This window comes from Babylonia areolata, chromosome 1 (assembly GCF_041734735.1).
Source record: "Babylonia areolata isolate BAREFJ2019XMU chromosome 1, ASM4173473v1, whole genome shotgun sequence".
Taxonomy (NCBI): Eukaryota; Metazoa; Mollusca; class Gastropoda; order Neogastropoda; family Buccinidae; genus Babylonia; species Babylonia areolata.
The window spans coordinates 13,050,099-13,065,678 of NC_134876.1; the positions used below are offsets into that span (position 1 = coordinate 13,050,099).

Sequence of the window (15,580 nt, forward strand, 5' to 3'; positions counted from 1 at the left end):
GACAAGAATTTCCGTTCAATAAATTTGTGATAGCAAAGGTATTTTTTATTCAGTATAATTCTTATAAAATCTTTTCATCTGAAATGGTAGGATCTATATTCACTTTATGTAAGCGTTTTGCAAAGCAAACATGGAAAACATGTTATATTGCATGCATTTTTCTATTCATTTATTAGGGATAAAAATATGCATAATGACCCATAGCCACAAATCAAAGACAGCTCGTAACTGCAGGCCAATGTGTAGACCTGACAAATATGGCAACAGGTGAATAAAGAAAACAGCAGGTGAATGTTCAATAAAACTAAAGTAAAAAATAACCCAGTAAATAGCCTAGTGATTGATGCTTCAACTCCCCATTCAAATGGATAAGTTAGCATGCTAAAATACGAAAATCCGTAATGTTGTCAAATGTAAGGATGAAACGGAATGCATTACTTTCAGACAGGCTCTTGCACTTCCATGTTCTTTTGCTAAGTTATATCCACATTTCTTCCCCTGAATTTAATTCAAAAGACGGAAAAGGTGTAAAATAGGTAAATATTACAATATACTGTACATTTCTTCCCCTCTTTTTGGAGAGAGGAAATGTAAAATGATGCATGTTAACCAGTTTACAACGTTCTCCAAGAAACGAACCAGAATGGAAAGTGTAAAGGAGAAATGTGGATATTGCCAACATAAGCAACAGAATGGATGGGTAAGATTTTCGGGCCACCTTCCAGCGGAAAAGAGTTCTAGATAACCAGGGTTATAATTAGTCCTGGGGAACCAGTACGATCAGCTAGGCTCTTGCGAGTGTTTAGTCCATAAATCGCTTGTAGAATGACACTCGACATTCAGTGCGACAGTTCTCATTTGTGAATTTGAGTGAACATAACATTCCGAAAAGCGACATTTATGGCAGCGATTATTGCGGAATTCTGTGACAATTTTTTTTAAAGATGAGTCCATACTTTCAAAACTAACATTGAACATTAGCAGTAGGTATAGTAGTTGCTAATTTATTGTAACTGTCCATATGGTCATTGAATATTTTCTGTGCCTGCATTAAATCTCAATCATCTTCCTTTCTGTGATGGCAATTTTAAGTATTGTTTTGGTGGCTTGTTTGAACTTTGTCTGTTTGGGTTTTAGTGAAATTTGCAGACATCTTTAAAAAAACCCAACTTATTGTAACGTGGGATTTAGGCGTTTCTGGAAATATTGGTACAAGTTCATTTCATTTCACTATTAATCTTTTAGTGATTCAAGAGAATGTAAACTTGCCGAAACCAGTAACCTTCGCAGTATACCAAAACTCAAATCAAATCTAAATCGATATACGTATGCACACACCCACACATTTATATGCATATCTAATTTTTAAAACTAGCAGACTACAGTAATATTGGTTTTCAGACTTTTTTTTTTTTTTTTTACAAAAACCTTACCCCTCCTACCTACCTTCACATGTCAAACTTACCTGTTTGATCTTTTGTTGCAGTTGCCATTACATTCAAGTCTGTGGTAGATCAGTTATCTTCCCACGACCTTTCCGAGGATCTCTTTGCAGCTGAGGGTCAGACCTGTGCTGTGGACAATGCGTGTGCTTCTGCTGGTGCTGTTGGGGTTGTCGGCTGGACTGTGTGGGGCCACCTCGTTGAGAGGAACACGTGACCCAGCTCAAGGTCAGTCTGGTCTCTGTGGGGCTTTGTATGGCGGGTGGCTTGCTCCTGGCTGCATAAGGCGTGAAAGGAAGGGGAAAGAGAAATGGGATACATAATTCGTAAATGTAGTTGGGAATATAATGGTCACTTTGCATGACTGAAGGTGCTTGGCATCACTTCACGTTACCACAGACTTTTCTTTTTCTTTCTCTGCCAACACCAAAACTTGACATTGATTACATCAGAAATGAAAGATGTATCTGATGGTTGAAAAAGGCTGTTTCTGTCAACCACAACTTGTAATAAGTGACTGCGGCATTGAATTGAGATTACAGAAGTATCTGTGGTAGTTTTAGTTCTGACTTGATTTATTAAACATTTACTGTAAAGTCAGTTTCGAACATGTCTTCTCAAATCACATTTGGATTGTTTTTGTATGTTGAATTTTAATCAACTGGTTTGGAATGTAGTTTCTTTCGTTGTGATATTCTTATAATCAAAATAATTGCATCTTTCATTATTTGTCTAAAACTTGTTTTTCTCAACATTTTTTCGTGAGGGTTTTCAGTGTCATTTTGGTATTAGATGCATTTTTCTGTGGTTTCAAGTGATTTATCTGCTGACTGAATTTAGATCATGTTCGCCATATCAAAGCCCACTTATCAAGACGATTTTTCAAATGTCTTTGTTCGTTTTTCCTTTGTTTTTCATTCATTTTTTTAATGTTGGTCATAAGTCAAATCTTATCATTCTTGATTAAACAAGTACTTAAAAAGATTTCCGTTTCTCTAAATATTCAACGTAGTTCTACACCAGAACAAATTGTTTTAAAACTTAGTGCCAGCACGCACGCACGAATGCAGTCTTTTCCTTGAGTGCAGGACAATTCGTGCACTCAAAACACGCGAACATGCGTACACGACACTAGGATGCACACACATACCATCACACGGAATGTTCGGGGAGGTTTATATATATTGGTGTGTGTGGTGTGTTGTAACGAATTTCCTGCTGCGTTAAAGGATTGAAATATAGGTCACATTTTAACAGTGCAACAAGAGAATATTCAGTTAGCCTTCAAGGGCTGTCTTATTGGCAAGGCAGCTGGTTTTCGTCATTTTGTAACGTGCCATTATTTCATCTTTAAAATCTGAAAGCCATTTCTAGACCGCACTGACACATCCAAAGTGAAATATACAGAGCGACAGTTTTCTCGTCTGTCCGTCCCGTCTTTTTTTCCCCACCATTTGTTGGTTTGCAGATAAATTTAGACTTTTGTGTACAATCGCCAGGGTGTACAGCGAACACGTTGGACGCATTCATCCACCCGTTCATTCGTTCGCTCATTTAAATATGTACATCACCAGTATGAGAACAGATTTATAGATTCTAACACCTGGGAGGGGGGTGGACGGTGGGGGGGGGGGGCGCGCACACACACACACACACACACACACAAAGTTTCAAGATTAATTTAATCTGAGAGAATACGTCCTTCCCTGGTGAACTCACAGCAGTTACAATAGCGCTAAGTTTTATCTCCTGTCCGAAAACATTTCATGCACGCACGCGCGCAGTCGGTCTTTTTCCTTGATTGCAAGATAACGCACGCACTCAAACACGCAAACACAACCATGCGCACGCCACAAGCACGCAGCACAATTTTCAGGGAGGTTTATAGATAACGGAATTTCCTTAGCGTTAAAGCATAGGTCACATTTTAACAGGACAGCAAAAGTAAATATATTGAATTTTCTGTTGGCATTCAAGTGATCTTATTGGCAAGGCAGCTTGTCTCCGTAACTTTGCGACGTGCCATTACTATCTATAAAATGGTAAAGCCATGTCTGTACCCTGCTGATACACCAAGAGATACAGAAAGTTGCCTCATCTGTCCGTCCCGTCTCTCACCCCATTCCTTGGTTCGCTGATTCATTCATTGGTTGATTCATTCAAATCTACGGTCGCCAGTGTGACGGGGACGTAAGGCGCATTCATTCACTCAAATGCATACAATCACCTGTATGTGTGACATAGAATATTTTATGCAATCATCTGAATACTTCATATCCACGTACTCTCTCTGCACACCAGACAAGGTTGGAAAGCTGACTCCTCAACAGATACTGGCACTGTGCCGGTTCTTCCAGTTGCCGCAGTGCACTGACAGTCAAGGTCACAGCGGGTCCGCCCATTCTTCCGAGGAAGAGTCCTCTTCTGAGGATGACGCTGCTTCACTGCTTTCAGGTGAGCGGGGTATGTTTTTAATTTTAGCTGGGGAGGTGAAAGTGGGGGGGGGCACAGACTTAGATTCTAAGTCCTGGGGTGGGTGGGGAGTCCATGATAGATGGGTGCTCACACACCCACCCACCTACCCACCCTTTAGTTTCAAGATTCATTTCATCTGGGAGAGTATGTCCTTCACAGATGAACTCATAGCAATTCTGTTGGGGCTAACTTATCACCTTTCCGAAAAGATTTCAGATTTTGTAGATTCTAAATCATTTCGAGTTGTAAAGATTTTTAAAAGGAGCGGTCAGGTCTGAACACATTGAAATAAGCCATTTAATTCATGAACTCGTAACCTTTTGTTGGATGACACTAAAGTTATGAATATTTATATAGCGCTGAATCTCGTGCAGAGACAAATCAAAGCGCTTTCGCACCATTCACACAAACGCGTAACTCGGAAGATGTGGGTTTTAAGGCCATACTTTCGAGTTGAGTGCGCGGATAACTGACGAAGCGAAAGAGGAAGTTCATTCCAATTCCAAGGTCGTAGTTATTACTATAATGAAAAAGTTGACATTTTGGCAATATAAAAAGCCAAAATGTTCCATGGTGTTAAATTTAAATATTCCGCTTTCACTACAGTAGTACCCCATGGTAGAAAAAGTTCAATGGTAAAAATTTTCACCAGTTACATAGTTTTCGTTGGAAACCATTGCCAAAATATTTCTTTGATCTGCAAATGGAAGGTAATGTTAATGTTTCTCGCCTATGTGGTGCTCAACACAAGTCGGTCAGATACAAACTTTCCTTATGTCCCATATCCCTGAACTGAAAGCTTCATCTTCAGCGTTGACAATTTTCAGCAGTCCATTGCTAATGTACTAATTTTTCCCTGAGTAGCCAGTTGGTTCACTATTTTTCGTTGTTATATTATCTACTTTTAAAAATAAAACCACCCAATTATCGCACTCGCACACGCACACGCACAGACATGCATACATGCACACACATATGCATACACACATTCTCACTCACTCGATTTTCTTCATGAAGTACATCGTTCATACATCGATTTGAGTACCTATTCATTAACGTACCTATTTCTGTCCCAGGTGTGAAGGAATCCACAGAGCGAGAAATTTGTCCGCCCTGGTATCCGGAGTGCCTAAAACGTCGTTAATCATCCTGTACACGTGGATCTTCCGGGATCCCCCAGTCATTGACGGGGATTCCGCCGTGCTGACAGAAGCATCGTGGGTCTTTTGTGTGTTCTTGGAAACGAACTGGCTTTGACAAGATGACGCTTCTTGGAATTTATCGATTGATAATGGATTGAAAATGGCGAAGAGAAAGGGAATAAAAGTTCATGTCTGGAAGTGAAGTGTTCTGTCCTTTCTCACCTTCGCTCAGTTTTTAAAACCAGTGTTTTGTGTGGAGCTGCAAGCATGGTCCGAGCAGCACACATATGCTCACTCTATGCTCGACACAGGCAAGCACACGTACGCATGCACAAGCACACACACGCGAATTCACAAGCGCGCACACGTGCACACATACGCCCCCCCCCCCCACACACACACACACACGTGCATGCATACGAACAGTAAATTAGTTTTATGCCAGCTCCAAAATTACCATATTGTCTCGCAAACCTTCACCATGGAACACAGTCAGTCAATAAATCACGCTGACATACACAAATCTACGGAAACAGCTCAGTCCTGGTTTTGCACTCGTAATCCAGAAAATCAGAACTTTCGTGGGTCAAGGCTGGCATCTTGACCACCAAAGTTACTCATCAGAGCTGAAAACACATGAACACATTTGAGTTGAAAGAGGAAAAACAAAAGGTAGAAATATACCCCAAAATGCATAACAAGCATTTACATTTAACAGTAACAATTCAATGATAATCAGAAGTCATTAACACAATTCATTAAAGGAATGTAGAAATAGGGCTATGAATTAATGCCTGAAAGTCCGACCTCAAGATTTGTGTGTGCGCGCGTGCGCATGCGTAGTGTTGGTGGTAACAGCAAGAGGTAAAGGGAATAAATCTTCCATTCTGCACAGTGGGCCAAACGCTGCAGTTGTCTCCCTTTTCTCTCTGTGTTGAAATAGAAAGGTAAATACGTCCGAAAACAAATTGCAGAGAAAGAGGGGGGGGATAATTCATGAATAAAACACGATAAAACTGTCCATAGTTCAGTTGATCTGACCGCTTCCACAGGGAAGGTGTCGCAGGGACATTGACAAAGTTGGCGATTTGCGGCAAGATGGGAGGATTAGCGTCATGCTGTGGGTGCGAAGCGTGTCTGAAACTCCTGAGTACACTGCCGGCGTAGTCTTCCTCTAAACTATCCATTGCATAGGGGTTTTTAATTCCTCCAGTATTTTAAGCTCTCAAAACATACGTGCATAGAAACAATGATGGATACACAGACAAGGAGACAGAACTAATCCCCATCAAATATTTAGTTAATTTAAAACATTCAAACCAACGCCCATGATCTAGGAATTCGAATTAACCCGGAAGACCTACAACCTATGACTGGTATGAATGGAAAGAATGCTCATTTCTCCATGCATATTATTTACCACGGACACACATAAGCATACACGGCAAACGAAATTACAACCTGAACACTAGTTACATACTACAGACTCGCATTGTACGTAAGCAAAAAATTACAATGTTGGTAGTATGTTTGTGCTTGTATTCTTCAAAGAAGAAAAATGTCATTTTTAAAATTGATTTTTGACATTTCTGTGTCTGTAGGAGAAAAGGGGACACGCGTAGCTCACCCTTGCCTCATCAGCAACTGATAGGTACGGATATTGACCCTACATATTAACCCTACAATGTTACAGATATTGATCCTACATTTTGACACTACAATGTTGCGGATATTGATCCTACATGTTGATACTACAATGTTGCGGATATAGATCCTACATGTTGATACTACAATGTTGCAGATACTGACTCTACAATGTTGCAGATACCGACCCTACAATGTTGCAGATACCGACCCTACAATTTTGCAGATATTGATCCTACATGTTGACACTACAATGTTGCAGATACTTTCCCATATGTTGTCCCTACAGTGTCAATGCATTCTATAGTATTAATTCGTTTGCTTTGAGTGACTTCGAACGCATAAAAAAATATAAGACAAAATGAAAAGATTCGGTAAGTTTTCCATGCAGCCTGTAGAGGACAGAGCAAGGCTTCCAGAAAGCAGGGTTAGGATACTGAGCACGGTTATGAGCTTATAGCTTGTTGTGCTTTAATTGTATTTAATTCACGTGGAGTGATGGCCTAGAGGTAACGCGTCCGCCTAGGAAGCGAGACAATCTGAGCGCGCTGGTTGGAATCACGGCTCAGCCACCGATATTTTCTCCCCATCCACTAGACCTTGAGTGGTGGTCTGGAGGTTAGCCATTCGGATGAGACGATAAACCGAGGTCCCGTGTGCAGCATGCACTTAGCGCACGTAAAAGAACCCATGGCAGCAAAAGGGTTGTTCCTGGAAAAATTCTGTAGAAAAATCCACTTGGATAGGAAAAACAAACAAAACTGCACGCAGGAAAAAAATACAAAAAAATGGGTGGCGTTGTAGTGTAACGACGCGCTCTCCACGGGGAGAGCAGCCCGAATTTCACACAGAGAAATCTGTTGTGATAAAAAGAGAAATACAATACATCAAAAATATTTATTTCAACACACAAACACACACAAACAACAACAAAATAACAAAAACAAAGACCATTGCGTGGAACTGCCTCATGTTTAAGTAAAAAAACCTCTCTCTCTCTCTCTCTCATATATATATATATATATATATATATATATATGTGTGTGTGTGTGTGTGTGTGTGTAAAAGGGAGACAGCTGTGAATGCAGAAAATGTGAACTGATTAATAACATTGCATTATATACTCTGCATTTCTCCCCCTCTCAAAGGGCCAATTCTTATCGCCGCACACGCGCACACATGCATGCATACATGCACACACACATATACATGCACACACATTCACTCACTCACTCGATTCTTTTTCTTCATGAAGTACATCCCTGAACTCAAAGCTTCATCTTCAGTGTTGACAATTTTCAGCAGTCCATTATAATTGCTAATGTAGAAATGTTTCCCTTTAAGTAGCCCAGTTGGTTCACTGTGATAATTTTTCGTTATATTACCTCTACTTTTAAAAATAAAACCACCAAATTCTCATTATCACGCACACGCACATACATGCACACACACACAAGCACTAACGCACATTCACTCACAAGAGATTCCTTTTTTCTTCATGAAGTAAATCATTCATACATCAATTTGAGTACCTATTCATTAACGTACATATTTCTGTCCCAGGTGTGAAGGGGCCCACAAAGTGTATTGTGCGCTCTGGTATCAGTGCCTAAAACGTCGTTAATCATCCGGTACACGTGGATCTTCCGGGATCCCCCAGTCATTGACTGGGGATTCCGCCGTGCTGACAGAAGCATCGTGGGTCTTTTGTGTTCTTGGAAACGAACTGGCTTTGACAAGATGACGCTTCTTGGAATTTATCGATTGATAATGGATTGAAAATGGCGATGAGAAAGGGAATAAAAGTTCATGTGTGGAAGTGAAGTGTTCTGCTGTCCTTCACGTTCGCTCAGTATTGAAAACCAGTATTTTGTGTGGAGCTACAAGCATGGTCCGAGCAGCACGCGCACATGCACACACATGCTCACACATGCTCACGCACACTTCGGATTCATTTGACCACTAAAAGGATCGATATTGCTCAAGACAGGTAAGCGCGCGCGCGCTCACACACACACACACACACACACACAGCTGCAGCATGTGCATGCATACATACAGAAAATTCGTTTTATGACAGCTCCAAAATTACTATCGATATTAGCTCAAAATCTCATTTGTCTCGCCAACCTTCACAATGGAACACATCAGTCACGAGTCATTAAATCACGCTGACATACATTAATCTACGGAAACAAGCTCAGTCAGGTTTTACACTCGTAATCCAGAAAATCAGAACTTCGCGGATCAAGGCTGGCATCTTGACCACCAAAGTTACGTGACTCTTCTTCTCTGCTGTCTTGCTGTGATGCTGTGACTGGGGAGGGCGGGAAGTGTGTGGGTGTGTCTGCTGTGGGGAGGGACGGCGGTGGCTGTCTCCTGGCTGAGGTCTGTGCTCTCAGCGTCAGTTACTGGGCTGCCTGTCTGCTCCTGCACCTCGCCCCCCCCCCCCCCCCCCCCCCCCCCGTGCCGCCTGCAATGGTACACGTGTAGGGTCAGTGTCCGCAACATTGTTGGGTCAGCACGTAGGGTAAATATCCAACATTTCGGCAACATGTTGGATCCATTTCTGCATCACTGTAAAAACATTAGGATCAACATCTGCAAAATTGTAGCCGACCTTGTTCGTAAGAAAAAAAAAAGGGAGTAATTTGCCCTTGATTAAGCCGGAAACAGAATTCGTGGGGAGTCTATAAAAGCGAAAGTTGCGAGTTCGTCGATTGTACTTGTGTAAATGCTTCAGAATGGGTCTGGGGAAAACGGGAGGAAAGAAGTACTGTGTGCGCTGTTCGAACTTAAAGGGAAAAAGGTGACATCGCAACGTATACCAGCCGCGAACCGATTGCATAGAGCGTGGCGAGCTCAGAACTGAACTGAAAAGGACCGCACCCTCAGTGGCGATGATATTCCTTCACTTTTCACGAACAAGGTCTTCAAAAACAAGCACGGTATGTGATATTTTGAATCGAATATTCATTAGTTTCAAAATATTTGTTTCAATTCAACAGCCAAGCCTAAGAATGTTTTGGGTCTGATTTCTCAAAGATGGATAATTAAACTGTCTTCATTTCTCACACTCTTATCTGTCTGTTTGAATCCAAAAGCACAATTTAACCTTTAAAACGGAGAATTACAGTACACCAGCTGACTGGTCTTTTTCAACCTCCAGTCACCAATGTTGTATCATTCAACTGGATTTTGTGTGTGTGTGTTTCTTAGCTGTGATATTTATTCAGCACAGATATATGCATCTCTGACACATAGTACAAAACTGACTAGTGTACCCTTGAAACACGACACAGAATTTCCATTGTACATTTGTCAGCACATACTACTTTCAAGTGAAAATGCTTGCACATTTTCAGAAAGTGCTCTAACAATGATACTGAGACAGTGAGATCCTTGCTACTTCCACAGGCAATGTGAATGTTTACACACACACACACACAAACACACACAGATAGAGCATTGTTATTGTTGCAAATTTAAACAACTCACTGGCTTGAGATTTGCACGTGCATAATGCAGTGAATAGATCTGACACATTTTGGGGGTTGTATGGAGTTTGACTGAAAATGTGTAACTAAAACAAATGTCATATCATTCAAGCTATAATTATACATTTTCCTTTTTTGTCACAGCTGTCAGATGTGTAAGTCCAAGAAGACATCACTGCTACTTCTGCATCAGCAGTGGAAACCAGTGCTGCTGACAGTAAATTGAGTAATTTAACAAAATTTAACAAATTTGGAAGTGAAAATATGTAATGATCTGACAGCTTTGCTTCCCCCCTTTACACCAATCTGACACTGACACAGTGAAAGATGACTTATTAGGGCCTGAAGACTGTTTTGTCAAAAAATTTAGACTGAAGGGGTGGGGGTGTGGGGGTTACAGTAGTGGGTGTCAATTTGAAGAGTGTGTTGAGAGCGGATTGATTCAGGCGGATCATTGGTATTGACAGTCAGATTATCTGTGTATGAAGTTTTTTTAAAAGTTTTCTCCTTGGGAATTGTGGAGTTTGAATGCTCCTGATATTTTTTTTCATACTGATGTGAACAAATATTGCAACTGTTTATATACCTGTTTATATTGATCTGATATAATGTTGATTTAAATGCAATATATACATCACTTGTATACAAGAGATAATTTGATTTCAACAGCCAAAGCTTATACCCACTGCTTGGTAATGACATTGATCATATGGTGCATTTAAATAAGACCAGAAACTGTTGTGATTTTTCTTCTCTTTGAGGGAAAAAGGTGGGGGGTGGGGAGGGGTGTAGTGTGGTTCAAAGCAGTTAGATTCACTGCAGAGGTTTTTTTTCTTTCTGATCATGGAAAAAAAATCAAAACTGTTAATGTAGACATTGAACTTCAATACAGATGTATAACACACACACACACACACACACACACACACACACACATGCACAACATCCAAAACTAAATGTTGCTCACATCATAAATAACTCAAATTGTTTAGACAATTGTTCATTGTTTAGCATTTAGGTATGAATGAATGATACAAGAAAATATCTAATCAAAGTGATTTGTGTTTGACTCAGACCTGTTTACATTGCATTTTGTAAACAGTCCAAATTTGATTTGACAAGCAAGCAATAAACAAATTATATATATATATATATATATATATATATATATATATATATATATGATTAAAGATAATACAGGAAATAAAAGATGGGAGGTGGGGCATGCAAATGTAAATAAATGCAAATATTTACACTAAGAGTAAGAATTTACAGCACTACCAGTTTCTAAAAATAAAAATGGCATCAGAGAAAACTGGTATGTGTTAATCCTTTGGCCAGTTGTTAGATACAATGAACTTACAGGTTTCCATAAAAGAAATACATATTCTAACCTGGTGAAAGTACAGACATATCCATTTTGGGTAAACAGGCCAGCTGATTGTACCAGACTGGTGTGTCTGAATGTCTGGGAGTCTTGAGTAGACTTATCAGTGCGTGTCACTTGTAATGATGAATGAGTACAGTATGCACACATGCATGCATGCTACACCATAAGATGAAAAGATTCTTTACTTGCAGTTAATCAATGCAACTGTGAAACACATGAATCAGTCTTGATGATGATTATCTTTAATCAAGTTCCATGCACAGCGCCACCACTCTTCTCCTCACAATTTCCATGCTAAACTGCACCACTCATTTCCCCACAGATTTCCATGCTCAACTCCAACACTGATCTCCCCACTATATGTATTAAAATGTTGTGTGATAGAAAAGCCAGAAAAAGATCAAATTCATTGGTACAGCAATGGCCATTTTCTCAGTCTGAAATCTGTTTTTAGAAGGCGCGCGCGCACACACTCACTCATACTATGTAGCAACAATATGAAATGCTAGAATGTTTATAGATTCTGATTGAATGGGTCACACACAGAAGCGATACTTTTTTCTTCAGTTCAGTTGTTAAAAAATCTGCGCGATGCTTAATGTCGCTGTGACAGCAGAAATGTCTCTGTGACAGCAGAAACTGACTTGACTTCGCCTTCTTGTTTCTGGTTCCGTGACAATTGAAAATCTTTGCACGACGAACAAGTTCAACTTTAGTGCCACTTATCAGTTGTCCGTTCTTTAAAAAAATACTCTTTAGGCTCTTTAACTTTCATGGAGTCAAGCGTACTTTCAGTTTCAGCGGACAGAATCGCCATGTTGTCTTACACGGACGTCCCAAGGTGAAGGGGCTGAACTTTTCACTGACTTCCGGTTTCCTGACGAACCAGGTCAATAATTATCCGCAACATTTTAGGGTCAGCATGTGAGGTCAGTATCTGCAATTATCCTTCGCTGGCTATCGTGGGTCGTTCACGACCCAGAAGGGTACAAGAACGCAAATATCTCAGCCAATTCTTAATTTTCTAGGAAATTTCAGAAATGCTTACTACACCTAAAAGACCAACTTTTGCCAAAAAAATGAAAAAAATTCATTTATTGAGTAAAGGTGGCATTTTAACTATACACGGACGCTTGTGTGGGTCGTATGACCCATGCTTTTTAAAGAGGAAAAAACGTGGTCACCCCTTAAATGCACGTCTGGGTCATGCACAACCCATACCTTTTTAATACTGATTTCAGACGGTTTAAAGCAATTCACCAAATTCATAAAACATGTTCCCGAATTTTGGATCGCAGTCCAGAAAATTATTAAAACTGTTAGTATCATTTGCAAATTTAACTGAAGGTGCATGATCCCAGTGAGTTCCACATGTTAACACGAACAGTATAGTTATTTCTTTTGTTAGTGCAAAATGATTGAACGAATAGTTTTCTTTAAGAATTCCCTGCACGTGCATGAATTACGTACCTGCATGCACGCGATGCACACTAACGCACGGGCACGTTGTGCACGCTCGATCTGTTTTACGCAAGCCCATGATCGAGCACACACACAAACACTGGCACGCACACGCACCCCCCCACCCCCCCCACCCACCCCCTCCCTAACACAAACTCCAGGAAATTTCGAATTTGGTGTTCCGATTTGAATCAAACATAACATTTAATTGAAACTTTTTAAAATGTAACGGCATAAAATTAGAATATCTGCACTACTGTGCAATGGCTCACACATATGGGTATTTGCAATACTCTTCTACCGAGCTCTGTAACAAGGGAAAACGTCGCGATGGGCTGCACGTCGTAAGTGCACCAGTACTCTATTAAGTAAAGATATTACCGCTTACGCAAGTCAAGTTGTTACAAAACAAAGCTGTCACTATGGTGACATCTCACAGTTCCTCTTTCGAGAAATATACAAGTGTGTGACTAGAATTTAAACGAACAATTCTGGCGGAATGAAAAGTTTTCCTCAAGCAATATGTAAACTACTCAAGTACAAATTATGAGATTATTTTAGGTACAATTCTTGATTATATCCAGAATAAAATTTGAAAACAAAAAATACTTCATTTATATTAAAGCATAGTTTTTTTCCACAAAAAATACAGGTAAGAATCTGTGACCTCCACTGAATGAAAAACCTTCACCTTGACCTCGTGAAGACGCACATTGTGCGAGTGGGTGCCGACAGACTGCCGAGTAGTCAAACATGATTTACCAGGATTGGTGACAGACCTGACACAAAGTTGCGTGTCGCGAAGGCGGATGTTTCCTCTTCAACTTATTCAAGACTTGTGAGGTTACGAAAAGAATTCAACAAGTTATCCTCTCATATCCTGAAGGAGGAACTGCAACATCGTCAACCTTTCGCGAGGAGGGACAAAAGTGACAGGGGTTTTATAAACTTTTATGATTCCATTTATAATACAGTTCGAAAGTGAAAAGAGGACGTGACAGAAAACTGCTTTGTATTCGCATATTTCTAAAGTACTGGTGAAACGATGGGGAAAGGTGGCAGAGCAAGCGAAAACGGTTCGAGGACCACTGTGACAGTGGAGGAAGTGAATCAGCACAACAAGAGAGACGATAAATGGCTAATCATCAATGGCAAAGCTTACGACATCACGAACTTCGCAAAACGACATCCAGGAGGAGCGAAGGTGATAAGTCACTATTCAGGTGAAGATGCAACGGTAAGTAAACCTGTACGTCAGGCTACTCAGGACTCATTTGCTTTGTGCATTTTTTGGGTGCATCCAAAATAATGTCAAGGAAAATCTATATAATATGTTAAACAACTAAAAATACAAAAACAAAAAAACAACAACAAAAAACAAAAAAACAACAAAAACCAACACACACACACACACACACACACACACACACACACACACACACATGCATTCACCCATACCAATAGACATGCATACACCCATGCACAGACGCACACACTGGCACAGACAAACAAAACATACCACCTGTTCTGTAATTCCTTCCACTGTCTGTTCAGTTTCTCATAGGCTTAGACTGAAACTATGTAGAAAAACAAAATGACAGCTTCATCAGTGGAGGTAACTACCATGTGAGATGTCGAGACCTTTGAATTAAGCAGCACAAAGGCTAGCTGTGGACAAAAAGTGCAGACAGAGGAAAGCATGGGCTGCCCAGTATGCGTGTGTGTGTGTGTGTGTGTGTGTGTGCGTGCGTGCGTGAGTGCGTGCGTGTGTAAATTAACCCTGTGGGGATGCCAGGGACTCTTTGAGTATGACCAGAATAGTATCCCCACGATCTGGAAATTATGTACCTGAAATTTCTTTTCTGTTGCTGTCTTTGTTTCTTACTTTTCCTTTTCTTTTTGTCACCTTAACTTTTTACTTTCTGCCTTGCTGGTCCAGTTTTTCTGGAAAGCCTGGAGTATTTTTTTGTCATTTTCTGGACTTGATAATCAACTACTTTTAATATGCTGTATTCTTTTTTTGCCCCTGGGACCTGTGAGGTGCATGTTGGCAATTTTTAGTATTGTATGCCAGTATTGTTTTCAGTTGTGTCGTATGTATCATTGTTGATTATATTTATGTTCAGGCTAGATTTTAAACCCCTGGTGAAAAATTGGAGTGATCAATGTCAGACCCAGAGGCAATTCCAGCTTCATGGTGTATACATGTATACATGAATGTGACTGTACTTGTGCCTTATTTTCTTTTCCATGTTTTTTTGTTTTGTTTTTTTGTTTTTGTTTTCAAGTTCTGTGGGATCATTATTCATAGTTTTTCAGTGTATGATCCATATATGAGAATGTATGAAAACAGGTGTATATGCATGGTCATTTGTGAGTATATGCTTCTGTGTGCATGTGTATGTGTAGCTATAATGGCTTATAAATTTTAGACTGACAAACAAATGGATCTCAGTCAGTATATTTGTTTCCTGTGTGTGTATAAACATACATTTTCACATGTGATTTTTAATGGAGTTTCGATTTGTC

At 40.1% G+C, this 15,580-nt stretch overlaps 2 protein-coding genes across 4 annotated transcripts in view; both read left to right on the forward strand.

The window, feature by feature from the left end:
* LOC143291247 (uncharacterized) overlaps positions 1–5,257 on the forward strand; it is a 5,561-nt gene extending 304 nt beyond the window's left edge. The window contains exons 2-4 of one of the 2 annotated variants that reach the window (XM_076601055.1): positions 1,487–1,670; positions 3,744–3,905; positions 4,994–5,257. In XM_076601055.1, coding sequence (XP_076457170.1) covers positions 1,583–1,670; positions 3,744–3,905; positions 4,994–5,061 — 318 coding nt within the window. In that variant the 5' untranslated portion in view covers positions 1,487–1,582 and the 3' untranslated portion in view covers positions 5,062–5,257. The remainder of the gene's footprint in view (positions 1–1,486; positions 1,671–3,743; positions 3,906–4,993) is intronic. The other variant, XM_076601064.1, reaches the window with a different exon arrangement.
* Positions 5,258–9,444: 4,187 nt separating this feature from the next.
* LOC143279803 (acyl-CoA Delta-4 desaturase-like) overlaps positions 9,445–15,580 on the forward strand; it is a 38,151-nt gene continuing 32,015 nt past the window's right edge. For both annotated transcript variants that reach the window (XR_013054955.1, XM_076583991.1), the window contains exons 1-2: positions 9,445–9,651; positions 13,704–14,288. Coding sequence is in view for 1 of the 2 variants with exons in the window: in XM_076583991.1 (XP_076440106.1) it covers positions 14,097–14,288 (192 nt within the window). In the remaining variant the exon portion in view is untranslated. The remainder of the gene's footprint in view (positions 9,652–13,703; positions 14,289–15,580) is intronic.